The 27,645-nt window shown below is 44.3% G+C and overlaps 4 protein-coding genes and 1 long non-coding RNA gene across 6 annotated transcripts; 2 read left to right on the forward strand and 3 right to left on the reverse strand.

Annotated features, from left to right (window-relative positions):
* The first annotated feature begins 762 nt into the window (after positions 1 to 762).
* LOC117851404 (UDP-galactose/UDP-glucose transporter 7) lies at positions 763 to 4,135 on the forward strand. Its single transcript, XM_034733217.2, has 7 exons — positions 763 to 923; positions 1,848 to 1,953; positions 2,056 to 2,301; positions 2,804 to 2,914; positions 3,029 to 3,187; positions 3,441 to 3,584; positions 3,712 to 4,135. The coding sequence occupies exons 1-7, from the start codon at positions 883 to 885 to the stop codon at positions 3,877 to 3,879; spliced, it is 975 nt and encodes a 324-aa protein (XP_034589108.1). The 5' UTR covers positions 763 to 882; the 3' UTR covers positions 3,880 to 4,135.
* A 1,368-nt stretch (positions 4,136 to 5,503) lies between these two features.
* On the reverse strand, positions 5,504 to 6,945 carry LOC117853326 (2-oxoglutarate-dependent dioxygenase 21, chloroplastic). The gene is made up of 3 exons (XM_034735718.2): positions 6,812 to 6,945; positions 6,463 to 6,713; positions 5,504 to 6,362 (listed from the first exon to the last, which is right to left on the reverse strand). Exons 1-3 carry the CDS (start codon positions 6,929 to 6,931, stop codon positions 5,744 to 5,746), a joined length of 990 nt encoding a protein of 329 aa, XP_034591609.1. The 5' UTR covers positions 6,932 to 6,945; the 3' UTR covers positions 5,504 to 5,743.
* On the forward strand, positions 6,172 to 7,154 carry LOC117853327 (uncharacterized). The gene is made up of 2 exons (XR_004640080.1): positions 6,172 to 6,310; positions 6,419 to 7,154. It is a non-coding gene; the product is annotated as an uncharacterized lncRNA (long non-coding RNA).
* Positions 7,155 to 17,013: 9,859 nt separating this feature from the next.
* LOC117852075 (cyclic nucleotide-gated ion channel 17) lies at positions 17,014 to 21,787 on the reverse strand. Its single transcript, XM_034734003.2, has 7 exons — positions 21,350 to 21,787; positions 20,228 to 20,744; positions 19,662 to 19,874; positions 19,244 to 19,515; positions 18,856 to 18,967; positions 18,290 to 18,526; positions 17,014 to 18,101 (listed from the first exon to the last, which is right to left on the reverse strand). The coding sequence occupies exons 1-7, from the start codon at positions 21,409 to 21,411 to the stop codon at positions 17,460 to 17,462; spliced, it is 2,055 nt and encodes a 684-aa protein (XP_034589894.1). The 5' UTR covers positions 21,412 to 21,787; the 3' UTR covers positions 17,014 to 17,459.
* Positions 21,788 to 24,328: 2,541 nt separating this feature from the next.
* Positions 24,329 to 27,284, reverse strand: LOC117852077 (serine/arginine-rich splicing factor RSZ21). 2 transcript variants are annotated; one of them, XR_004639738.2, is made up of 7 exons: positions 27,127 to 27,284; positions 26,755 to 26,856; positions 26,226 to 26,314; positions 25,332 to 25,566; positions 24,713 to 24,838; positions 24,499 to 24,634; positions 24,329 to 24,378 (listed from the first exon to the last, which is right to left on the reverse strand). XR_004639738.2 is itself a non-coding variant. In XM_034734004.2 (6 exons), exons 2-6 carry the CDS (start codon positions 26,841 to 26,843, stop codon positions 24,613 to 24,615), a joined length of 561 nt encoding a protein of 186 aa, XP_034589895.1. In that variant the 5' UTR covers positions 26,844 to 26,856; positions 27,127 to 27,284; the 3' UTR covers positions 24,329 to 24,612. The 2 variants fall into 2 exon arrangements, 1 of the variants encoding a protein (XP_034589895.1); XM_034734004.2 differs by having other exon boundaries at positions 24,329 to 24,634.
* Between the last annotated feature and the right edge of the window lie 361 nt (positions 27,285 to 27,645).

Below are 27,645 nucleotides of genomic sequence, written 5' to 3' on the forward strand. Positions count from 1 at the left end.
TTGATGTGATCTAAAATTTATATGGTTATCAAGATATTTACTGTAGAGAAAATGTTGTTTTCTAAATTAAATAAATGAACCGTATGTTATAAAAAACCATGTGTTACATTTATTTTTTTGGGCAATAGGTTTACATTCAGAATTATTTAAATTCAAATTGGTTCGAAGCTTTTCAGAAAATTAGAAATCCAGCTAGTCCTTCAGAGGAGCGTCGTTAGAAACTAAACATGCCGAGCCCACCAGAGCCTTAACTTAGAAATGGAAAGCGACCGTATTTGCTCATGTTTCAACGGTTGACAATCAATGATAAAATTACGTTGACTTGTGAATAGTTGGTAAAATTATAAAGTTGAAAAAATAAGATCAAAATCATAATTATACTCCAATTAATAAAAAACCATCTCGACTCTCATAAGAGTTCTGTTTGGATACGCTTTTCCTATCCACGTTTGGATTATAATCTAAGCGAAGATTTTCTCACTTCTCACTTTTAGCTTATCATAATTCAAATCTTTAAAACGATTTACCACGTAAACGAGAATAGATGGAAATAAACAAAGTCGAACCGCTCAGCGCAGGCCATTCCCACTCCCCACCTCGATCTCCGGTTCCTGGGAAAGCTTGAGCGCGAGAAAGCGACCGCATCGCTTCCTCCTCACGCACGCCCCCCGCGCGCGTGCCTCCTCGCCGCTCGCTAACGAGAGGGTTAATTGGTACTAAACCAATTAGCGAGGCCTGACTTTTAATGAGCCCCGGATCTCCCCCCCACCCCACCCCCCACCCCACGCACTGCCCCCGCACGCGTCGGCCAGGCACGGCCGGTCCATGTAGCCCGCGCCCGGACACGGAGCACCCGCGCGCGACCCCGCGGCTTGTCGGGAGATGGGGCTGGCGGAGGCCGGCGAGCCCAGCTCCATCCTCAGGTGAGCTCCCTCCGCGCGCCCCCTCATTTCCCCCTTTCTCGCTGCGGCTCTCCGTCGCGTTGCCCTGCTCCGCTTTACCCCTCTCCCCGCCGTGGGATTGGGGACGGCATGGTGCTTCGTGTGGTGTGGGCAACGGCGCGGCGGCCCCCTTGCTGGTCCCGACGCTTGGGAAGCTGAATTCATTGGCTGCATGATTCGGAGACGAAGGCTCGATTCGATTGTATTGGATAGGGGTGGAATCAGCGGCGTGCGGGGGGAGGCATTTCCACGAGCAATTTCCATTTCCGCTGCCATTTGGTTCGTCGGATTAGCACACACAACACAAGTAGCATTTGCTTTTTTTTTTGTTCAACCCTGTCCTCGAGCAAAGCCTTCATCGGCGACCTGCAGCACAATGCTCACGGGCACAATGCCGTCGTTTGGAAGATTATTATTATGCTCGTGCAGGCCTTGGATTTGGAGTCCTTTATATTACCTAAGAAAATGGGTCGTTTCATTAAATTTTCGTGGCAACTTGGAACAAAATAGTGCATAGTAGAGTCCTGCTCCTCTAGTGGTACTTGTATGCAGTCAGCTGCCTGACACTCTGACCGATTGATGCCATGCCCTGATTAAACTACACACTCTTTGCTGCATCATAGTTAAATCGAATGTGCCAGATTTCACTTTGCTTAGGGCTTAAGAGTTTGTATTGACTTTGGTGAACCGTTGAGTGCCATCTTCTTTATTACTAGGGCCACGAATAGTTTACAAAATAATAATGGTTCACCGCATCAGTAGTTCAGGACCTAATGCTGGAGTGGACATATTTTCAAGAGCATCTTTTTCTTTTTCAATTTTCATTTACAGCTTCCGGTTCAGACTGAATTGAAGATTGAAGTGCATTGGAGGCTCTGACCATTCCCTGTATACATGTTCTTGCAGCTTAGCGGCAGCCTTTTCCTATGGAGTCGCATCCATGGCAATGGTTTTCGTGAACAAAGCAGTTCTTATGCAGTATGTTCACTCCATGACCCTGCTCACTTTACAGGTATTGCTAAACATCATGGCCTAGACAAAGTTATCTGGTTTTTGTGAACAAAGCAGTTCTTAAGCCTGGTTGTTTTGTTCAATTTCTCCATTACTTCTGCAGCAAATAGCCACAGCGCTACTGATACATTTTGGTCAAGTTCTAGGAATGTCTAGACGAAAAGACTTCAGCTTGATAACTGCAAAGAAGCTTCTTCCGATATCAATATTTTACAATGCAAATGTGGGATTTGCTCTAGCAAGCTTGAAAGGGGTTAACATCCCTATGTATATTGCAATCAAGAGAATCACTCCCCTCGCCGTGTTGGTGAGTGGGTGTGTACGGGGAAAGGGAAAGCCACCAACACAGGTGAGGATGCATTTCTGGAGACTTCTTTGGGCTTCCTTTTACATAGAGTACAATGGTTATTACAGCTGTAGGCCCCTCACTGTCTCAATTTGATGTTTTGGAAATGAATCGAGCTCCCCATCTCAACCGGTGTCAGTCATTAATTTAGCTAACTGTTGATATAGTTAATCAAAAGTTTACGAGAATTCTAACCTTGTGGGTAGCATGAATCACACTTTTCAAACTTTCCTGCCAATAGATCTTAATATTCGTGGTTAGCATCAGTGCTTGTCTTCTTGCAACCATGTCTTTCTAGTAAAATTGTGCGAGCACTTCAGGTAAATATTGTAAAAGGCATTGGCATTGTGACTGAAATTCTTGGTCTGCTGTACGTTTTTGTTTTGAAATTTCATCATGTGCAAATTCAAGATCAAAATTTAGGGAAATGCATTGTTTCTCTCCTGGGAATGAGCAACTCTTTTCTAATTTTTGCCACATCCTGACCAATTCGAAACTATTTTAGGTCACTCTTTCAGTTATCTGCACCGCTGCAGGTGTCCTTATTGCAGCACTTGGAGATTTTTCCTTTGACCTATATGGATACTGCATGGCTCTAACATCAGTCTTCTTCCAGGTTACGTTATTCCTACTCTTGTTTTGTTCTCGGATAATTTATCCTAGATCTTTCTTTCTTTTACTTGTTTGAGGCAAGGCTCAGCTGACATCTGCATGTGTATGCACTATGCAGACAATGTATTTGGTTCTGGTGGAGAAATCAGGTGCTGAGGATGGTCTTTCCTCAGTGGATTTGATGTTCTACAACAGTATATTGTCACTTCCATTTCTGTTTTTCCTCATTATAGCAACAGGAGAATTCCCCCATTCTCTTACAGTATTATCTGCAAAGGTCAGTATTCTGCTCGTGCTCAGCATGATCAAAATTTGATTAGTACATCTATAAGGTAGCAATCTCTTTGAGTTCCCTTGTTTCACCCGTTTAACTCACAATGATGACTGGCGATAGTTCTCCTGAGTTTTTTGAGCAAATAGTCTCACACTTCGATGTTGTTCATTAACACAATACTAGTATTGTTAAGTTTCCGCATCAAATTATATGCTAGATGCCTCTGTCCTAACTTGGATTATCCGGTGAACTGCAGACAGCCTCTCCGTCATTCAGTGTTATTCTTGTCATTTCACTGGTGATGGGAATCGTTCTCAATTTCACCATGTTTTGGTGCACAATCGTGAATTCGGCCCTGACAACAACAATAGTAGGAGTCCTCAAGGGTGTTGGTTCTACAGTAAGTTTACACCATTCTTTCTTAGCAGTTTAATCTGTTGCTTGACCAACCTTTGATGCATTTTAGCCCAAGTTTTAGATGCAAGACATCTTACACCTTGTTTTTCCCCCCACTCTTGGACGTTCAGACCCTGGGTTTTATTCTGTTGGGAGGTGTGGAAGTACATGCTCTTAATGTTACTGGACTGGTGATCAACACATTGGGAGGTGTCTGGTACTCCTACGCCAAGTACAGGCAGAAGAAGAAAACACCACGAAAGCTGGTACCTGATGTAGAATCGCATGCCCACAAGTAGCGCTAGATCCAGTAACTTTATAATTTGTACCTCATTTTTTGAGCTGACAATGACTGGAACACCACATTAAAGTCCAATTTTCTGGGCTCAGTTCACCACCACTCCGCCAGCAAATAGTTGGTGCAAGGGAAGAGATAAGATAGTTTATTTGTAGGGTAAAGTACATTTTTGTCCCTGAAGAAAGTCTGATTTTGGACCTCCAACTCTAAAACCATATAAAAGGTACCCTCGAACTATGAATACGGTGCATTTTTTACTCTTTGAGCTAGTTTCGGTTGGTGGTTTTCACTTTGGGTCTCAAGGCTAAACCCGCTCCACCGTCGAAATTACACTTTGGGAGGATCGATCCTGCCGTTGAAAGGAAAATCGATAGTCGCCCTGCCGTACTTGATGAGTTGATGGGTTATCGTTAAACTTCCGTGTGATTTGACAGTGCATATACATCTACCGATCATCAAACGCGTCCAAGGCCATGTTTAGGCCTTGTTTACTTCCCACTTTGGGAGTGATAAAATTGGCATTTTGCCATAAATGCGCAACTGTAGCGTTTCGTTTGTATTTGTGAATTATTGTCCAAATATTGACTAATTAGGCTCAAAAGATTCGTCTCGCAAAGTACAACAAAACTGTGCAATTAGTTTTTGATTTCGTCTACATTTAGTACTCCATGCATGTACCGCAAGTTTGATGTGATGGGGAATCTTCTTTTTGCATAGTATCAAAGTTGGGAGTTTGGAGGGAACAAGGGCTTAGTTACCCCCAACTCCCAACTTTGACACTATGCAAAAAGAAGATTCCCCATCACATCAAACTTGCGGTACATGTATGGAGTACTAAATGTAAACGAAATTAAAAACTAATTGCACAGTTTTGTTGTACTTTACGAGACGAATCTTTTGAGCCTAATTAGTCAATATTTGGACAATAATTCACAAATACAAACGAAACGCTACAGTGTGCTACGGTGCTAGCACAGTAATTTTGCATCTCCCAATTTGACCAACTAAACAAGGCCCAAGATTCAGGTCCCGGCTTCGTTGGACCTGTCAAACTTACAATAAAGAAAATTCAGAGTCGTTTGCTCTAATTTCAATGTTTCACCGCATCGCTTACTTTGCATAGAACTAGCAGACACCCCCAAACGTGTTGATCACCAATCCATAAAATTAAGAGTGTACACTTCCAAACACCTCCCAGTTGAAAGGTGGATGGAATGATAGGGAGGGCACAATTTCATACTGGGAAAGCATCCCAATAAATGTTTCCCAATAAGTAGTTAATAAGGATATCCCAATATCACTTTCATTGTTATTGAGAGAGTTGCGGTGAATTATTGGGTTGTCCCAATAATTATTAGAAAAAGGGAAAGGTAAAGGGAGACTGCTGGAGTACTATTTTCTTATCAACTCTCTCAATATAGTAGTTGGATTGGGAAATGGGAGTCCGCTGAAGATGCTCTTAAGAGGGTAGGTTGGAGGACGGAACAAGACCACAAATAATGAACGGGAACGGATACCGGAACGCTTCCTTCCACAAGTTCTGTATATGGATCAGCTAGAGATTATAAAAGAGATTATAAAAGCTGTTAGAAAAAACTCTATCTGATCAAAATATGATAAAACACTTGACATCAATGACTCTCGGTTTTATTAGACAACCACTTGACATCAATGACTCTGGGTTTTATTAGACAACCACTTGACACCACTTAAGCTAAGTCACCATGACTTAGCTTAAGTCACGGGCGCTAGCGGATAGGCGTTTTCTTAACATAAAGGTAGTACATGGATCACGCAATGCAAATACTCCGTAAACAAGCAAATTTCATCACGTGCTCAACGTCTTCTTTGATGCCCATGTTCCATCAATTGATCTTGAGGCTTTCCAGGAAGGTGCTGCCACTGGCCCGGCCGGCCAAGAGAAACCGGGTGTAGTCCCTCAGAGTGCTCCCCTTGTACATGGTCGGATGGCGGTCGTCCACCAGCTCCTTGGCCACCTCCACGCTCTCATCCATGGCCCAGTTCGTCAGGCTGGTTATAGACACCCTGCTCGTGTCAGTGTCACCCCGTCCCCAGAGCACCCTGTGCACCGCCGCCCTGTACCGCCCGTTGCTCATGGCCTCGAGGCAATCCCCGACGTGCACGGTCAGGGACGGCGGCGGCGGCGGCGATCCGCCTTCGGCTCCGCGCCGGTGCGGCGCCGCGAGCCACGCCCCGGTCACCCGGTCGAGCTCCTCGAGGCCCTCGTGGGTCGATAGAATGACGCTGATGAAGGTGTAGTCCGTGTGGTCGCCGCAGCGGAGGTCGTCGCTGCCCGAGCTCACAGGCGGCGGGGGGTACAAGCTCAAGAGCATCATCTCGAAGCCATTCTCCATCTGGCTGCTCAGGTAGTAGCGCCCGAGCCCGAGGCTCTCGGTGATGGCTTCCATTAGGTCTGACACCAGCTTATTCCTCACTTCCCTTGCATACTTGCCCATCTTCTCCCTGAAAAAGAAAAAGTTTGCAAATTTTAAAGTGGTTACTGAATTGTCGATTGCCAGTGACGATGAGGGCTGCGATGCGATCGAGGCAGGCAAGAGCAGACCTGTACTGCGATGGCTTTGCTGGCCAGTTGCCGATCCACTTCTCCAACGGATAGGAGTACTGCTTCAGGACATGTCGATGGACCTTGACCTCGCCACCGTCGAGTGCAGAGGACGAGGTGACGTAGCGGACAGGCAGGGTGATGTCGTCGGACGCCAGGGCCGACCTGTCATCCATTGGCAGGCTGAAGAACGCGGCGGCGGCGGCGAGAGCGTTGCGGAGGATGTCCGTGCTGATCCCATGGTTAATGACCTGACAGGGACAGACACACACGGATATATTGGAGCAGATCGATCAGAGGCTAATTAATCATTCGATCGAGGGAGATGAGCATGAAGCCATGAACGCACCTGGAAGAACCCCTTCTCCTGGCACACCCTGCCGACATCCTGCACTGCAGCTGACCTCTCCGACGAGGTGCCCCGCAGCTTGCTCAAGTCTATGATTGGCACATCACCGGCGGAGTCCATGGAGAACCGACGGACCTGATGATCTGTTCAGAGAACATTTTCTTTTATGGAAACCGGAGGGGCGCACCCTACTGGTAATATATTGCAAATAAAGGGTGTGTTTGATTTGGGTCGAATCGGGTTGGAACGGGTTTGACCCCATCGATCCGCGTTTGGTTGAAAATGTATCTGAGTTGGGTCAGATCCAGGAGGGAATACTACTCCTAGATGTGGGTTGAATGCATCCATCCAAAACGAGCGGACACACTCGACCCGCATGCACGTCGTTGGCGTCCGTTTCACGTGTGAGGAGAGAGAGGCGCAGAGGAGCATGAGGAAGAGGCCGGCGTAGAGGAGCGGCCGCCAGCGTGGGGGAGGGAGGGAGGAGCGGCAGCCACGTGGGGGAGGGAGGGAGGAGCGGCGGCGTGGGGGAGGGAGGAGGGCGGCCGGCGCGGGGAGAGGGAGGGAGGCTAGAGGAAGAAGATAAGGTGAGTTAAAAAAAGAAAAGGATGGCATATGGGTCCCGCAGCTGACAGGTGGGATCCATTGCTAATGGTGTTAAAATGGCATCCATCCCATCCCTCACAACACCTCCAACCAAACAAAAGACTGGGATGAACACATCCCTCTCATCCAAATACAAGATGGGTTGAACCCAATCCATAAAAGTGGGATGAACCCAACCCATTCCACTTGGTTCCAAAACCAAACACATGCAAAAAGAGTTAACAGGAATAAAAAAAGAACCACCACAAAAGAAGGAGAAAAGAAAAAAGAAACTAGGCAGGAAGGGAGAGAGCCAAGAAGAAAAGATTACAGAGAGTTTAGCTATAGCTCCATTGAATTCAAAAGGCTGGGGTTTGCTCTTAAAAGCACAAGAGAGAACTTCGAGATAAATTTCCTCCTACAAGATGCAACAGTAGGGTCGATTTATTGAAGATCAAGTCGTTTCTTATTGTTCATATACTCCAGGCTATTAGGATGATTATTTCCACGAAGAAAGGGATTAGGGACTCCCAGTTACTGCCTGATCCTTCTGATTATCTGCAGAATTGGTCTTGTAGATATTACTATCACGCCAATAGAAGTCCAGCATGCATTAGCAAAATTACAGCGAATAAACAGGTGTGCTGCAATTTCTGGTCTTTGCAAGATATAGAGATCACACGTGTATGAATCCAAAACTGATGAGAACATCAGCTACTTGAATACAACCACGTTAGTAACTTTTGATTCACAAGTGAAACAATTCTTTACCATGATTGTATTTGATACATTTGATGAATTGATATTGCATCATGATGTGTGTTCGTTGTCAATTTCAGAAATATATACGTGGATCAAAAATAGTGTTAAACACACATGGAAGGCATGGAGGACCAAAGAAGTAGATTGGGGGCTAAGTCCAAGTATTCCCAACGTTCTTCACTAGACCACCACGTCACTTTTGGCCCAAGGAAAGAAAGAGATCCAATCCAACACGTTTTGGGGCTGGATTCAGACCGCAGCTCTGTTACCAGGCTCGCGTCTCTAGCACGTTCTAGCCTAGGACCAGCACAATAACATCATTGAGCATTTGTTCAATTCGCTTACAACTAACGTGGTTTTAGTACTTCCTTGTAAATTCCTTTCAGCCCACCTACAGCTCCACATATTCGACTACAGCTTGATAGGGATTGTTGCTTTGGTACCAATACACTTTCTTCCGCGGTTGCAGACTTGTTGGTTGCCGTCACCTCCTGTTTGGCTTGGTAAGAACTTGTAAGGGCTTGTTTTAACAAGTTGAGTTTGAGAGAATTACAACCGACATATCCTAGTAGTTGACAGGAGGATACATATTATTTTTGTGTTTCTTATTTTCTACTAATCATGGCAGGTGATACGGAGATTTTTGAGCTATTGAAACTAGACCCTCATATTCAAAATGTTATTCAACACTTGCCGTTATACGATGGTTTGATCCTAAAACTTACATTGATTGGGAGCTAAAAGTAGATAATGAATTTGATGAGCATGACTTGTCCGAGAAACAAAAGATTTATATTGCCTCTAATGTTTTGACTGGATATGCTTTGCTAGAATGGAAACACATTTGTAGGAATAACAAAGTTCTAGAATCTTGGGAAGACTTCAAATTTCTTTTTAGAGATGCATTCATTCCGGAATATTATGCTAATTATTTGCTTGCAAAATTAGTCAACTTGAGGCAAGATAGTAGGACTGTGAAAGAATACTTCTATAATTTTAAAATTTGTATCATGTTTGGTGGATTAGATGAGTGAATGGAAGATGTTATGAGTAGGTTCATGAGAGGGCACAATTTTGAAATTCAAACCTTATTAATTAGCAATTATTATAGCCATATTGGTCAATTATTTTGTCTTGCTCCCAATGCTGAAAAGAAGATTCTAGTATTTGTGAATAATTGCAAGAATGATGTGACTCATAATATCCAAAATTTATCCACTCTGCATGCTAATGAAGAGCAACAAATAGTGAAACCCACTGTCAATTTTCCTTTGTCACAAAATGAATTACTTGCTGTTCCTTATGATGAAGAGGACTTGTGTGCTGATGATTCTTTGACTCCTATGCCACAAGTACTGAATAAGTGTGATAATTTTAGTTTGGAACCATATAAATGTGCTGAAGATAAGCATTTTCATTCTATTACTTATGCACAAGATGAACTGAATTTGCTATCCTCTTTAAATACTTTAGGTTATATTGAATTTGATATTCTGTGTAATCTAAATTGCCTAAAAGAGAAACTTAAATTTGATTCTGGTTTGCCAAGTTTTAATCATTGTTCGCTTTATCCAATTGGCAAATACAACAACAAAGGAGAATATTTGGTGCATAAAGTTTATATTTGCTCTAATCTGAAATATCCTTTTGGGCAACAATATCATGATCAAATAAGGGTTGCACTAACACTAATAATGTCTTGCAAAGTTTTTCTAGTTTTTCCCATATGCAATAGGGTAAGGCTAAAGAAGGGGAGCATTACTGGTTGTGGCCATGCAGCATTGTCATCGCTCTATGCACCAACATCAAAGCAAGCACCTTAGAATGCCATTGGAGCCAAGAAGGGGAGAATGATGAGGAGATCACCTACTCGGATACAACCATATTAGTAACTTTTGATTCACAGGTGAAACAATTCTTTACCACGATTGTATTTGATACATTTGATGAATTGATATTGCACCATGACATGTGTTCGTTGTCAATTTCAGAAATACATACGTGGATTAAAAATAGTATTAAACACACATGGAAGGTATGGAGGACCAAAGAAGTAGATTGGGGGGCCAAGTCCAAATATTCCCAACGTTCTCCAGTAGGCCACCACGTCACTTTTGGCCCAAGGAAAGAAAGAGATCCAATCCAACACATTTTGGGGCTAGAGTCGGACTGCAGCTCTATGCCAACTTGCAACAGCTGTCACGACCTCATCCGAACTCCGTTTTGGGTGTTCAAGTACTCCTTGGAATACTTATGAAGTCTATTTTCATATGGATCTAGACTCATATCCATATCTTTTTTGATGTGGCTGCAATGACCGAATTACCACCGAGAGGTTTTCTATCCAAAAGTGTTGTGTCACCTTATTTTGGCCCAATGGGCCGTGTATCAAGTTGGATCCATTAGGGACATGTCCTAGGGTTGGAGCATGACCCCAACACCCCCCTGGTCATCCTCCTAGGTGTTAATAAGGATTAGAGCTGCTACAAACAGATCGGGTTTTATTTTGTTGAAAGTTTAGCCATTACTACTTCCTTGTAGACGCGTGTTCGACTAGACCATTTGTTCTACTTGATTTAGAACCCCAACTTTATGAGTTCATATTGGTTTTTATCTCCATATTTGCAATTGAGTTGCTTGTTCTACTTGTTCTTGCTTGTTCCTCGATTGCTTGCAGGAATTACCCTAGTGGTTTGGTTGATCGTGCTCCACAAGATCGCGGCGACCATTGGAGGTGGTGTATCGGTTGCTAAGGCGCAGCACCCTTGGATAGTTGTAGTCGGGCCGTGAATGTCGTCTCCATCCCCAAATCGAGTTATCCCATGCCTCTCATCGAAAGATCGGGAATAAACTCTAGCGGGTTCATATCAAAAACCATTATTTTTCTTCAACTAAATCCCTGGTGCTCACTCGATCCTTGATGAGTAACCAAAAAAATACCTTGTGTTTCATCTGACATCGAGATTTCCAAAGCCAGCGAAATGCTAGGTGAGTGCTTCTGTGCCCAATTATTGCTTTGTGGGCTTTTGCTGCTGAAAATAACTCATTTCCCCAACTATAGCTCCATAAATCTTTGCCTTCTTGAAGCTGATTGTTTTCCAGAATAAGGGAGAGATCCTGAAATTGCTTGTATGCTTGGATGGATAATGGGAGGTGGAAATTTAATGATGGAACCAGCTACACTAGCGCTTGTTTGAGGGTGATGTTGATGTTTTTGGCAAATGAAAAAGTTCAGGGTATTGTAGCTTCAGGATTTGATCGTTCCAAGTGTCCGGCCAAAAAAGCACCGAGGCACCCTCCTTGATTGAAACTCTAGCAATACTTTTGAAAGTGTCTAGCAGTTTGACAATATCTTTCCACCAAAAGGATCCCTTCCTTTGCTGACTAGGCAGCTTGCCATTTGAGTAATAGTTATCCCAGACAAGGTGAATCCAAGAAATGTTTGTTCTATTATAAAACTTGTGGAGGAATTTCAGAAGCAATGAGTCATTGTGAGCTTCAAAATTGATAACCCAAGACCACCTTCACATTTGGGTAAGCAGACCATTGTCCATGCAACTTTAGGTGGTTGTTTATTATTAAGATAAGATCCTCTCCATAGACAGTGTTTTCTGTACTTATCCAATTGTTTGATCACACCCTTATAGAGCTTCAAGGTGCATGAGAAGAATACTGTAGATGAAGAAAAGACTGAGTTTACCATTTCTAGCTTGCCTCCTTGGGTCAGGAAGGAGGAGGTACATAATAGTCTTCTCTCAATTCTTTGGACAAGGGGAAGGAAGTCTTCAATTTTTGGCTTGGTAGTACCCAGTGGAAGGCTAAGGTTGGTGAAAGGCAGGCTGCCTTTCTGGCAGTTAAAAGTGTTAGCCAATGACTCAAATATGCTATCAGAGACATTGATGGGCACTATTAGAGTTTTATTATAATTGACCCTAAGACCAGTAGACTCAGCAAAAGTACTCAAAATATCCTTTAGTACCAGCAGTTGTGTGGGGCAAGCTTCCATGATTACTAGAGTGTCATCAGCATATTGCACAATAGGGAAGTCACTACTAGCTGTTTCAGGGAGAGGTAATTTGAGTGCTCCTTGGTCTTTTGCTTTGTTAACCATAGATTGCAGCAGGTCTGCAGCTAGGACAAATAAGAGTGGGGAAAGAGGATCTCCTTGCCTAACTCCTCTTCTATAGTGAAAGACTTTTCAAGGTACTCTATTTAGAAGTACAGCAGAAGTATCAAATCCAAGGATATCTCTAATCGAGCCAATCCACTTGTTAGTGAAGCCTTTGTGCCTTAGGATTTCCAAGATAGCCTGTTGTTCCACCTTGTCAGAGGCCATTTCGAAGTCTAACTTCAAGATGACCATTTCCTTCTTTGAAGATTTACTTAAGTGAAGATACTCAAAAGCTCAAGCTAAGTAATCATGTATTGTCCTTGTTCTGATAAAACCATATTGGTTAGCATGTGTTAGGGAGATGATGACCTATTGCAGTCTTTCTGATAGCAATTTGGTGATGAGCTTGATTGAGGAGTTTAACAATGAAATTGGTCAAAAATCTCCACAACAAGAGGACTGTCCTTTTTTAGCACAAGAGTGATGTATGAGCCATTTGATGCTTCTTAGACAGACTATGCCATCATGAAATCCTTCACAGAGCTCATAGAATTCCTGAGAGATCAAAGGCCAGCATTTTTTCAAGAATTCACCATTAAAACCGTCTAGTCCTGTAGACTTATTATTTGGTATATCAGCAATGATTTTATCAATTTTCTCCTTAGTGAAAGGGCTTTCCAGCCATTCTAGATTTTCTCCATGTGTCAGCAGGGAGGGAATATCAATGTACATATGAGAGTACTCTGATGTTCCTAACCTTTCCTTGAATGTGTAGTAGCAGTAATTTGAGTCATAGTGGCAAAATGATTCAATGCGTTGACTGTACCCAACTCTGCTCAATTCTATTCTTGGGTTAAGATGCTATTACACAAAAATAAGCTCGACCTGCTAAAGATGATGCAGTAGCTGATCGAGAGCGACTTCGGGAAGTAACTTTTCGCGAAGCTGCAGGATGGAACTTCTGAAGCTTTTCTTGGTTAAGAAACAGTTGTGTTTGCTGCTTTTGTGGCTGATACTTCTGTGTCTGGTCGGTTGAACGCTCCAGATGTGAACTCATCTAGCTTCTTTTCTGATTAATTTAATCCCATATCAAAAATTGATGATGGAGGAGCACAACATATAGGTGGGCAGCTTTTACCCATCATGCTAGTCTTTTGGGTTGAGTTAGGCCCATAACCTTGTTGTTATGGGCTTCGGTGGGCGCGGGCTTGTGGTATAGCGGGTGGGGCCGGAATCCGATGCGCACTCTAACAAGTGGTATCAAAGCTAAGGTCGGGAAACCTGAAATATCTCTGGAGTCACATGGTAATAGGGGAGGAGGAGCCCGTGAACCTCTTCAGATAGTTACATGGGATTGTTGTGACTGGAGATGGACTCGGAATCAACGATTCAATCGGTGGTGTCAGACACTCTGACCGGAGAGTTACATGGGATTGTTGGACACGTCGATCGAGTGCACATGGCAGAGCTAGCAACAGAGCGCGGACAGCAAAGTCGATAAGAATATGGCGTATATGGCGTCGCGGGTGGCGAGGCGAGTGCAGTGGCGTGGGCACGGGAAGGCGTGGTGCAGCAGGAGTCCTGGTGGCCTTACGTGCATATGGATGAAAAAGGCTTGTGGCCTCGTAGGCACGTAGGCAGGAAACTAAACAAGATTCAAGGAAAAAAATTATCTCATCGTTGCGTGATTAGCGCTGGTGCAAGTAGTATTCTATTTTATTTTGGGCACGGTTTGGAAGTGCAAGGAAATAAAATATGAGAGGGACAGGGACGGACGAGTCCATCATGGACTGTACTTGTTCCAGGCATCAAGTTGTGCAGGAGTCAGGACTCAGGACTGTTGCAGCTCAGGTTGGACTTGGATACGACGTGGTGGGCACGCAAGCAAAGTAACCGTGTGCGACTCGGAAAAGAAGCCAGGGGTTGGCGCTAGCTATCGTGCACATAAAAGGCAGGCACAGGGGAGCTTCGGAGGCAGACAAGCAAAGCAAGGCAATCTTGCAGAAACACAGGCAGGGCTACACGGCCTGGCAAAGGCGTTTCAGCTAGGGGATTGCGCTTGGAAATTCGGTCAGCTAGCAGGTTTTCCGTACTGGGCGATTGCGAGGATTGTGCGGTGCGCATATTGATCGGCCAACGCTGGTGAAGCAGTCTGGCGAACGACGGCGGGATTGAGGAGCAGGACGATCTGCTCGGTGACGCGGTCAATAAGTCGGACGGATCGGCGGTGTCACTGGCAACAAAGGGTCGGTCAAACCGCGTGTCAGCAGGATGTCGACACTAGGCAGATTTGAGGTGGTGAAGCTCGATGGCTCTGGCAACTTCGAATTATGACAAATAAGGGTCAGATTTGAGGTGGTGAAGTTCGATGGCTCTGGTAACTTTGAATTATGGCAAATAAGGGTCAAGGATTTGTTGACGCAATAGGGGAACTTGACGGGCCTGAAGGAGAAGCCAAAGAACATGGAGAAGGTTGACTGGGAGGAGAAGCAGACAAAGCAGACGCTAGCGGCCGCAACCATTCGGTTATGTCTATCAGATCAGGTCATGCACCATGTCATAGGACTAAGACACCGAAGCAAATATGGGACAAGCTGAAAACTCAATTCATGTCGAAAACTGTGACGACCAAGTTGTATCTGAAGCAGAAGTTGTATGGGCTGAAGATGCTGGAGGGGTCGGATCTTGCAGGGCACGTCAATGTTTTCAGTCTGATGGTCACAGACCTAGAGCAACTGGGTGTGACGGTTAATAATGAAGACAAGTCAAGTATTCTTCTGTGTTCACTTCGATCATCTTATGAGCACGTGATCACGACGGCAAGGAAAGCATCAAAGTTGAGGATATTACTGCAACGTTATTGGCTCGGGAATAAAGGAGAAAGAACAATGCAGTGGATGGACCTCTGGGTGATGCGTTGCTAGTCAAAGGTGAGCATAGCAAGGAGAAGGTGAATAGGTGAAGGAAAAGATGAAAAAGAAAGTGTGGTGCTTTGATTGCGGTGAGTTAGGACATGTGAGGAGGGATTGTCCGGAAAAGAACAAGAAGGCAAGTGCTAATGTTGCTATTTCTAAGAGTGACTCGGACAAGATGGTGATGTTCTCTCGGTATCAGACAGCGTGTAATCAACTGAAGCGTGGGTGTTAGATTCAGTTAGCTCTTTTCATGCAACGAACAATGCACGAACAAGGAGTGGTTCACTTTGTACAAGTCTGGTGATTTTGGCTTAGCCTATTTGGATGATAGCACGGGTTACTGTGCTATTAGAGTAGGCGACATCAAGATCAAGACGCAAGATGGAGGTGGGCAGGTGCTTCGGGGTGTTAGGCATGTGTCGGGGCTGCGTAGGAATCTAATTTCGCTTGGAGTTCTACATGGTGATCGTATGTATTCTGGGCTGAGTCGGATGGGAAGATCATGAAGGGAGACGAGGCTGTGATGATAGGAGAGAGGACGGCATCGCATCTGTACAAGCTGCAAGGGTGCACAGTTGCAGGTGGAGTCATGGAAGATGGAGTTGTATGGATAGTGGTGTCTTTTGAAGGCGGCGGGTCTGAGACCAGGTCAGACTCGTCGGGTGGATCACCTTGAGCTACAAAGTCAGCAACCTAAGTCCGGTGTACACGGAGGTTCGCGCATGATGGCTTCAAGATGGTGAATATTCACCAAGGTGGATATTGTTAGAGTTGTGTCGAATATTGTGTACTAGTTGGTTATGTTTGGACTTGAAGTTATATTAACGGTAGGATGTAGAGTATGTGTCGGACTCTTGTAACCCTGACTCCTCATAAATATGAGAGGAGGACTGCTGTTGTAACCATCACAACATAGCGACAGGCTCGAGGGGGGGAGGCGGCATATTGTCGGGACCCCAGAGCGACCGATGTTGCAGTTTGGGGAGGAGCACCCTTAGTCGTGCCCGAGGATGTAGGCTTCGGCTAAACCTCGTCAACAAATATCGTGCCTCCGATGTCGTCTATGATCTCGCATACATTATCTTGGTAGATCAATCATTGCTTCTGCGCGCTATTATTCTAACGTACCAGGGCCGAAGGTCGGGAAACCTGGAACATCTCCGGGGGTCACATGGTAACGGGGGAGCCTGTGAACGTCTCCAAAGGGTCACATGGGATTGTTGTAACCAGAGAGTTGGACTCTAGGTCTTGGATAATGTCTTCTAGGAGATCACATGAGTTGCTTGTGATGGAAGAGTTGGGCCCGATATGTGACGGGGAAATTGTTAGGTTTAGTCCCACATCAAAAATTGATGGTGGGGGAGCACAACATATAGGTGGAAGCAGCCCTCACTCATTAGGTTAGTCTTTTGGGTTGAGTTAGGCCCAAAATCTTGATGTTGTGGGCTCCAATGGGCGCCAGCTCGTGGGTACAGCGGGTCGGGTCGGAATCGCTGCGCACTCTAACAGTTTCTCATTGGAACTATCTTTTCCTTGCATCAATCTCATTGGAACTATCTTTTCCTTGCATCAATCTGTATAGCATGAACAATGCTTTCTATTGCTGAGGCAATGGGGGAAAACGGAAGAACCCTTTCTGGAAAAGATTCAGATTCTGGCCTAAAATGGTAGCCATCATCATGTTCATTTACTGCCGAGAAGCTACTTCGAATCGCCGAAGGATTCATGCCCGTATGTTGCTGATTCACAACGTTAGTATTGCGCACTTTTATCCCCCTATTGATTTGCCCTACTCAACTGGAACAAAATAAGCAAGTAAGATACAGAAATCAAATAAATGTGCCTATTGTTTCATTCTCGTTAATCTGACCGTAAATGTCACAATCAATAACCAAGCCAGTCTGGCATTACCGGTGTAAAACAAACAAATAGCGGTACATCCTGCTGCAATTTAGAAGCTTCAAAAAAATAAGAATAGTTGAACCCAGGAAGGAGGAAGTAAAATCAGCTCCGCCAGCCAATACAACAATCTTCTACTCTAAGGTGAGGTCCCTAGAATACAATGCCACAAGCAGAACTACATGTGTATGTACAGTATGAACAATTGGTTGAACGGTGAAAAATGCGCTAACAATAGGTTAGCCCACAACAACAAAGTCCTGTCTTCCCCCCAGCCTGAAACCAATGCGTGTTTGTGGAAAGACCAACAGAGAGCAGGGTTTGTTCGCAACAGAAGCAGCAATCTTGCCTTACCAGCTATTCAGCTATCCCTCAGTCAGTCATCATGCTCTGCTGAGAAATCTGGCTCCGATGGTTTCCTGAACTTAGGCAATTCTTTGATGATGCTTACTCCTCTCCTAAGCGTGAAATTCTGTTCGGGGGAGCCATGGCCTTCGTATGACCTCATGGAGGAGAATGATTCCCTCATTCTCAGGTCCTTGGCCATCTTCCTCCTCTTGTGGCGGCGCCAAGCATGCTGGATAAAGCACGCGGCCCATGTCTTCCAATGGTGAGAGTAGTACCGGAAAGTGTGTTGCAGCTTCCTGCTGTGGAGGCGCCTGAATTGGCTGGCGACAAACCTGAGGTCCTCAGCTCGGAGAGCAAATGCCTCAACTTCGAGGATTGCCTTCACCGTCCGAGTGGATGATGGCAGGTTGACAGTAGGCTTGGGAACTAGAGCCCATTCGAGGAGCTCTTCGCCGCAGAATTCACCAGGTTTGAGGGTGATTGAATTGAAGAAACCCGTCCGACCACCATCTGTAGTGGAACTTTCCAGCTTACCACGAATGATAAAGAGCATCTCAGTCACCAGGTCACCTTCACGGACAATATATGTACCCTCTGTGCTCAAGGAAGATACAAGACGCTCACAGATGGCATCTAGAAGTTGATCGTCCATCTGGGAGAAAAGTGGGACCTGCAGCATTGCAATATAATAATAAAATACTCAGTCATCAGGTTATCCGCAACCCCATGAAGTTTTCCATTAGTGTTACATGTGTGACATTCAGACATTCATCACCTCATAAGAAATAAGCATTCAACTAACACTATCAACTGTGTTGCTGACCAAAAAAAATGAGAGTGCAGAGATAGTAAATTTACCCGACGAACAAGATCCAGGCACAGGTGGCGCTTAATGTCACGGCGAAGATCTGCAGGCAGAGCAATCAATATAGATTCTTCATCCACACCTCGAGTTGCCAGCCACTTGTAATGAATAAATCTTCTCACTCTTTCCCGCAATTCATGGGGTAGTTGCCGATGTCTCATCCACTCCTCAGTATCTTTCTGCTTTATTCTCCATTCCTCAACCCTTGCAGTGATTGATTGCAGGTAGGTCTAGCAGACAATATAATTTGATAAGCAGTGTTCCTTGTCAACGAACTGCTGGAATTACCCAGCAAAAACAAAATCTAACTAATGCATCGACATGATGGGATTGGGGAGCTTGTTCGGTAAGGTTAACTGGTTCAGATTTCAACGTACTGACTTAAGAAGAGTTAAAACGTTTTGCAGGTTTAAAAGCACTATGTACTATCACACATTCGAACAGATGCACATACACTACCTAAGTGGGATATGAACTGGAAAGTATGAACAAATCAACAAATCAAGACCAAAATCTCAGGGTTCTTACTCCCCATTGCAAGTAGCATAGATGAAAGTACCTGGACTTTTCCAATCAAATGCGCAAACAAGACAAGACCGACCATCGCCAAGAATATAGCATACAGTGTCTCCCCAAGAAAGGTACTCACAGTCAATGTTTGGCCATAGCAACTGTTAAAAAATGGGGCACCAAAATAGCATGTTAGAAATGTAATATGATCATCATATGTATCTTTAGATTAATTGCTCTTGTTTATCTTCGTGTGCTTTTGCCCCATGCATAGCCCAAACATAGATCTGCTTTTGTTGTCACTGATTTTTTTTAACAGAGAACACTAATATAATTACTATTTGAACTTCCACAAGTAATAAATTAACAGCCATGCATATTTTCTTTGAGACACAATTAACAGTCATAAGAGAGCACGTGTTCAACTAAAGTCATACCTTAGATTCTGCAAGCCCCACCAAAGGCAATAGACATATTTCTTCAGGAAGCTCTGATTAGGAGTTTCGTTGTATAACAGTGGCTGGAACATACCAAAGTCAAAATCGGGTTTGCTACTAGCATTACATCTAGAAAAGACTAAGGTTCCGTTCCAACTAGGATCTGGTATTACACCACAATACAGATACCGAATTTCAGTCTCATTGCAATATTTTTTCCAACATGCGAACTGGCGATCAACGGATAGAAGGTACCATAGTGCTCCTAAAACCTGAAAGAAAAGACTGCATCATTAGAAGTACCACTAGACGATAGCAAAGACAGAACAAATTGGTAGCACAGTCTAAAAGTAATACGGCAAATTCCAAGATATGAAATGGTAAAACATTTCAAGTATTACTCATATAAAGATCATACATGGCTAGCAATCATGTATAACAGCAGATTGTATGCAGCTCCTTGCCAGGCAGTCTTTGCAAAAACTCCAGTAATTTTGACTATTTTATTATTCAAGGAAATCATGAGGTATAATCGTAGGATATACTGGAAAAGAGCAACCAGAAGCAGCATGTCATTGCCATGCTCAGACGACGAATATTTGATAGCTGGTATCACAGACCAAATAATGATCTGCAAGAAAAGAAAAATTATCAGATACTAAGATTATGGCCAAAACTCAGAACATCGGATATCAGATGGTTTCAACATCACAACCTCTCATCTATAGCATATAATCTTTAAGGGTAAGAAATTGAGAAGCCATGTTTCTTGTTTTTTTTAATAACTTTTTTCCACAAGAGACCAGGTGTACCATCCTACCAGGGGGGTATGGTGAATGAAATAGTAGGTGAAATTTTAAAAAGAAAACTCGTCTTGGTAATTCAGCAGCAGCCATTTGAATGAAAACAACAATAGGTCAAGAACAAAGTATAGACACAACTCAACAGGTTGCAGCATTCAGTTTCGAAAATGAGATGAATTACCTGTGGTAAAGGCAATGAAGCCACTAAATCAACTGCAAAGTCAGATCTTAAATACTGCTTTGCAATTTCCTTATGATCTGTGATGAGATCTCCTCGACCAAAAACCCCTAATTTTGAGTTTGGATTAATATAAGCGGTCCTGAACTTTATTATTATCTGGATGGCATAAAAGAGATCAACAATTGATCGGAAGACAGTAACGATGATGGCTATGCGTCTATCCTTCCCAGCACAAGGAATGGTTGGTGTGCCAGCAGGAGTTGGCCTGTAATCGATTATAGGCACATAGAAATACAGAGGATCCATGAACAGAGCAATGAAGCATGACACACGGAAGATGTAGGTCCATGTCAAGATGAAGTCGCTTGATGGGTCAATAATCTTGTTGTACCACAAGTCATCTCCTGCCACAAAAATCTTGTTTTTCCCTGAACTTCCCAAGCCAAGCCTGCTAGCAGCCAGCCCATGCTGTTTCTGGTGAATGGGTATAGTTGCCTTTGCCCTCTCATCATGGAATCTGGGAATGAAAATAGCATTAGGATTGCCCTAAAAGGTAACACTAAAAATGGCATGTTGGACGCTTCAGTGATTATTTGTTCATATCACTATATCAGTCATCAGTTCATCACCATCAGCATACCCTGAAATGGTATGTCTTGCTATCCGTCCATCAATATAGCTACTCCCCTGGCTAATTCTACTCACCAGAAACTAGACTATTACAATCAGATAAGAAATTCACGAAACTCGCTACACAAATAGTCTTAGAATCACTAAATTTGGCTAACTTCTTAAGTCAAGTAGATTATCCATTCAAGAAACTAAAATCAAACGCCCAATTCCAGGTTCCTCACGGGAACTAACCACGAGCTCACGAACTACAAACAAGGCCAAGAGCATGTCACCAACCAACTTGCCAACCGAAACAAAGTGCTCTTCCTGCCCAATCTCCTCAGAAACCAAGAAAATTCGCAGCAAAACTGCGCCTTTTCCCATACTTTCGATCACCTCAAGCCACCAACCACCCCCCAAGTCCCCAAAATATCTCCAACCCCACGAGCACAGACCTCAAACAGCAAACCAACACGGTAACACCGAGTTCTTTCTTCTTTTAGCGCTCACCTGACGGTCCGCTGCCTCGTGAGCGCCATCTCGTCCTCCACCCTCCTCGAACCGAACATCATGGAGTCAGCCCGCTACTCCGCCGCTACACTGACAGGCAGCTCGCCCAAGAAACCGCCTTCCTCGCTCATCCGGCGCCGGAGCAGCCGGAGGCCGGTCCTCCGCCGGGGTGGACACCGGGAAGGGGGTGCTCGGACGCTGGGAATCGCAGCCGCCCGCGCGGAGTTCGAGGAAGGGAGGGGAGGGAAGCTACAGGGAATGGAAGTTGGAAAGCGAGAACTGCCGGGGAGAAGACAGGAGACCGTGCGCTGGGTTGGACTTGACCTGTTGGAGATGAAACTGAAGAAGTCCATCCAATCCAATGGTTGTTAGGGGTGAATATGGAAATTTTACAGTTGACCTCGTCGCCAAGCTGCTGTAAAAAAATCATTAAATCAGATTCCGATGCGAAGCACAAGCTCCTGAAATTGAATGTTTAGATACTAATTAGGAGTATTAAACATAAACTAATTACAAAATCAATTGTACAGATGGAGGCTAATTTGCGAGACGAATCTATTAAACCTAATTAGTCCATGATTTGACAATGTGATGCTACAGTAAACATGTGCTAATGATGGATTAATTAGGTTTAATAGATTCATCTCGGGAATTAGCCTCCGTAATTAGTTTTATAATTAGCTCATGTTTAGTCCTCCTAATTAGTCTCCGAATATTCGATATGACATGAATTTTAATCCGAACTAAATATGTGAACACCCCTTAGTGTGCAGGCACGGCAACGGAGATTACAAAAGTACAGTTCGGTTTGGGGGGCAGGGGCCGAGACCCCCCGAGCCATGCAAATTTATACTATATAATATCCAAATTTTGACTAAATTTAGAAAATCTCAACAGTATTGGCCCCTCTAAGAATGAAGATTTTGAGTTCCTGGCTTCATCCCTAATTAATTGTAATCTTAAAGCTTACTAAAAGAGTATCGTAATGACCTGAGTATTCGATCGAACTTTAAAATTGGTAAAGCTAGTTGTGCTTTAAAACGGCACGCTTTTGTGAGGGGAAGGTATTTTACGAGCATGATCATGAATGCTATATTCATCTTAAAATTCTTTACAATTTCGGGATCAAAAAATAGGCTAAAAAAACCAAAGTCACTTAGAACTTGACACCGTATAGAAGTTGTACTGTTGTCATAGGCCGTGTTTGTTTCGGCGGTGGCAAGTAGCGCATATAGCAGCCGCGCGGCGCTGTATCGCCACAATTTTTCTGCGGCTGCGTTTCCGCGGTATGCGGTTCAAATCCCATCATGAGGCTGAAGCGCCACGCAGAAGCAGAACGCGGTTTGACACGATTCTACACGGTGGGCTGCCGCACCGTGAGAATAAGCGGTTCCAAACGGGACCACAGTGCCCCCTTCACGATCCATGATGACACCTCTCCCTTTCTTTATCGCTCTTGCGTTGAATATATTGTGATAAAGGCTTTATTGTAAGCGATATTTTAATTAAGCTGTCTTTAGAACACCTATTTATATTCCGTTTGTTTCTTTTCTCTCCCACGCGTTTCGTTTGCTAAGTTGTTTACTTTTTTTTTGCGGAATTTTTTTCTGCGGAAAGTTGTTTACTTGTTTATACGCTTTGTCGTGGCACTTCAATACTCCTGTGAGCACGTAACTATAAAAAAAAGCGTTTCACGTGCACCTGTTCGTTTGAGTGGTTCTGTACTGTGGGGGCTATTGCCAAGACTCTCCATCAACTGACAACTGTCTTGTGTCAATTGGCTCGCAGCCTCACACAGCATGGTACAGGGGGAAAAACACTCGTCGTCTACATGCATAAAGAAAAGAATGTCACCATCTACGTTGTAATACTGGCCCAGATCGGCGATGCAACGACCAACAAAGCCGAGCCAGCGCCGTAGCACGTCGGGTACTCGATGTGACGTGATGTGCTGGCGCGGTCGCCTGGCCTCGTCTGCTTGCTGCAGCCTGCAGCTAGCCGCCCACCGGCGCATCACCTAACCCACCAGTAGACTTGGGCTTGGATTGGCACAACGGTATGCAAACATGCTGATGCTGGACGACATTAGAAGAACCATCGTTGAACAAAAATCAACAGCACAACAAACCGGGTCAGAAACATGGAGTTAGGAGTAGATATCTAACCATCAACCTGATGGTTACCATCATGCATCTACCATTGTATATCCAATAGCATCTGGCATTCTACCATCTTCAGTCCCACATTTAACCTATCAAACAGGACTACAAGCTAAAGAGAACATATCATCTGCTAAATAACCACAAAATGGCAGCAAATGACGGGTCGAGGATTCAGCCTCATCGCAGGCTCTATGAAGAACATCAATCAGGAAGGATTGGCTTCATCGCAGGCTCTATGAAGAACATCAATCAGGAAGGCACTCAGAAGGCATCTACGAAGAATATCAATCAGGACCATGCGGTGGAGGCGGCAAAAGGCGAGGAAGCTCCTTTGCTGAAGGCATCGGTCCTCCTCTGTTGAAGGCAACATGTGGGGGGGGGGGGGGGGGGGGGGGGGGGGGGGGGGGGGGGGGCGAGCAGCGGATGCGGAGCAAGGCCAAAGGTCGACTCGAGTCAACGTAGCAGCCTGGTCAATTCACTTTTGGGCGCTCACTTACCTGGGTCTTCTGAAGGCATCATACACCACACGGGTGAGTCAGCCATCTAAATACTGCAGCTCCTGAAGCAGGTGCAGTCCATGGAGACCCAGCCCGCGGAGAAACTTACCAGATGCTGCATTTGTCAGCACAATCAAACCTTACCAAATGGTATGAGAAGGAAGATCATTACTGCTTTGAGACGCGCAGCATCTTCAACGAAGCAAATGGACCGCGAAGAGGCGCTGTAGGCAGACTAACATGCAGCGTTCACATTTGACCGAATGAAGGGTGCGAGGGCGTGCGAAGAATGAAGAGCGCAGAACAAAACCATGAAGACATAACTGAAAGCCGTAGTCGGCCGAGTCGTTTAAGCGGTGCAGGACGATGCCTTTATACCACACAAGAAAAGACAGGTGGTCTTAGTTCAATAAATACACCCACCAGTATGTTTTACTACTGATTATAAAGTAGACACAATCATAATAAGATAGATAAAAGTTATGAGAACCTTAACCAAAAGTCAAGCAGCCCACGAAGCATCTTTCCGGTAGGTTACTGATCATAACTGGCAGGCCAAAGAGCAACATCTGTCACAGAACACTCATCAGACAAGTATCTGGCTCTAGCTCCTGCTGCGGCGGTACCTGGCAAAATCAATAGTGAAATTGCATCAATATTTCAGTACCTAAGAATACGAAAAAGGTAACCAAAATCTGCATTACCCATTATCATATGGAGACGCCTCTCGTGCACGGTTGTACTGCGGTGACCTGCTATAGCTGCGTCCACGAGCTGGAGCTGGTGACACACTACGACGCCTGGGAGAGCGTGCTGCAGGACTGTAACTTCTGTTTGCAAAGATAATGTTTCTGTCAGATTCGTTTTTCACTGTACAATTTAAGTAATTAGCATCTACAGGGGCATTTGGCAAGTACATATTTGTATAGTAAAATAATGTAAATAAATAAATAATATGAGAGTCCAAATGTTATTTTAACTCTTTCAATGCATAAATCTACAACCATTCATCACAGCCCAACAGACGCCCGGAGGACGTGGATGAATGTGAAAGAGGTCAGAAGAAAACTTTAAAAGCTCCCTTGAGTGCATGTTCCAGATCCATTTCCACAAAAAAAAGGAACAAAATAGATTATGTGTTATTATGTCTAAGGATTTAAAATGAAGCAAAAAAAAGTAACTGAAGTAGCTTGGCAACTGATACAAAGATTATACTCATTATAACAATGTAGAGGGATATGTACTGATAAGTAGTAATGAGTAAGTGAATCAGGGGTAAAACAAGTATAACAACATGTGGCATTGATTCCAGATTCCAGTTACCTTCTTCCGTAACTTGGACTCCGGCGGTATCTGGGACTGCGGCTGCGGCTTCGACTCCTGCTTCGGCGCCTTCCACTGCCTAGACCTCCAGAACCAATCCTCAAACGACACTCACGAGCAAAGTGCCCAGTCTCACCACACTCGTAGCACTTAGACTCAGACCCACCTTGCCGATCACGACCACCTCGACCACTGCTGGAATTACGTGATATCTCAACCCTCCATCCATTCTTGCCTACAAAACCATAATACAAAAGGTTATTGTTAGCTTTACAAGGACTGAAACATCAGTACAGGACCACATACACACAAATATACACGCCCTGACTACAAAATAAGGATGGAAGGAACGTAACCCAAGAAACTAAGAAGAATGCTAACTCAAGATCAAGTAATTTGAAATCAATTCATCTGATGACAAATACAAATCCATCAGGACATCAACATGGTCTCCAATATGACACTTTGGCTAGCAATAACTATGAAAACAATATTAACTTAGATAGAGTCAGAAGTTATGAAAAGTTTTTTTCATGATAAACCTAGTAGCGCCAATCTTTTGTTGTTAATCTCTGTAATTTTAAATACTGATGGCCACTTATTTGTGATCAGAGAGAGCATTTTTAATGTTTCCTATTTTCCTGCAACTACAATAGTCAACGTCTGGTATAAAAAGTAGGTAACCATGATCCAAACCCAAAATCATAATGCCATAGATCCATATCAGAAAATCAAGATGTACTTCAACAGCAACTCATATTTCTCACAAAGTCACAATACAAACACCAACATTATATATAGCATTCACCAAAAAACAGTAAAAACTGAAACAGAGGAATAGCGCATACATCTAACACAACATGCTGAGAAAGGTTTAACATGTTCACCACATACCATCTAGATCACGGATTGCATCCTCAGCGTCTCTCTTATCATCAAAGTCAATAAATGCAAAGCCAGGTGGCTTCCGAGCAACCCAAACACTGCTTTCCACAATAAATTTTAAAAAAAATTGATCAGCATCAGCAGCATACATGGATACAAAAGTTATAAGCACACGTGTGCTTAATGTTCATGGTCCAGAAAATCACAAAAAAAGTTCTAGGGACATTATGGATCCAGAACATCATCATATTCTTTGGTGTTCAGAAAACAGGCCATATCTTTCAGTCTGTCAAGATAAGCTAATTTAGGCCCTGGTGAATTTGAAAAGATTATGCCATGTAAGGGCCTATCAAACAAATAATTGTCACACAACCAACAGACGACAACATTTTTAGTAATGTCAGAACAATGCAAACGATAAGGTGATATTCACACCGGTACATTAGTGGAACAGCATAGAATACAGAGTAATATGTATATACTGATACTAAAAGAGGATTTGCAACAGAGATCTGACTCCTGATGCGAGAGCACTTACCTCCGAAGAACTCCGAAGGTGCGGAACTCGTCCTCGAGCTCCCGAGCCGTCACCCGGGGATCCAGGTTCCCGACGTACAAGCGGGCCATCGCAGCCGATCACCTACAAACCATCCGCCGCAAAGCGACACCGAGACCAATCAGATTTCCGAGAAGCCAGTGAGAATACTCAGATCAAGGAGAGCGCCAAGCAAAATCAAACGACGGATCGCTCAAATCCAACCAAAAAAGCATCAGATCTATAGCTCGAAAACAAAGCCAGCCACGGAATTCGACGCGGTGGGCACGAATCAACCAGATCTAGGGCTTGGTGGGTAAGGAAAAAACAAAGGACTGGAGGGTCCAGGTGGCGAAAGGGAGGTCGGTAGGTCACCTTCTCCGATCTGCTTCCTCCGGGAGCGCAACGGCGGCCTGGATCGAGGGTGGGGAGGATGCGGCGGCCGGGCGGCGACGGGCTGGCGGATGGGGCGGCGAGAAGGCGAGACGAGAATTGCGCGAGGATTGATATCGCCGTTGCCGAGTGTGTGAGGTGGGGGAAGGTTCTGGAAACCGCACGGTTTTCGTGGGCTGGGCTTGCTTAGTTGGGCTACCGTTCCACCAGAGAGAGAGGGAGGGAGGAAGGGAGGGAGGGAGGAGGGAGCTGGATGCTCTCGGGGCTGAGACAGACACTGGGCTGGGCTTTTCGGGTCTTCTCCCAATCACTCACACAAAATGTTTCTCCTTCCAAAAAAACTTACTGGAAGCTTTGTTCGTCGGCTTTGCTTAAAAAGAAAAAAGCTTTGTTCGTCCATGAAGATGTTTCTTCGGCTTAAATATAGTTCTCAAAACTAGGAATAAGAAAAATGCAGTATTGAAGTTCAAGAAGCTTACAATCCAATGAGAATTCAAAACA

The sequence above is a fragment of the Setaria viridis genome, chromosome 4 (genome assembly GCF_005286985.2).
Source record: "Setaria viridis chromosome 4, Setaria_viridis_v4.0, whole genome shotgun sequence".
NCBI lineage: Eukaryota > Viridiplantae > Streptophyta > Magnoliopsida > Poales > Poaceae > Setaria > Setaria viridis.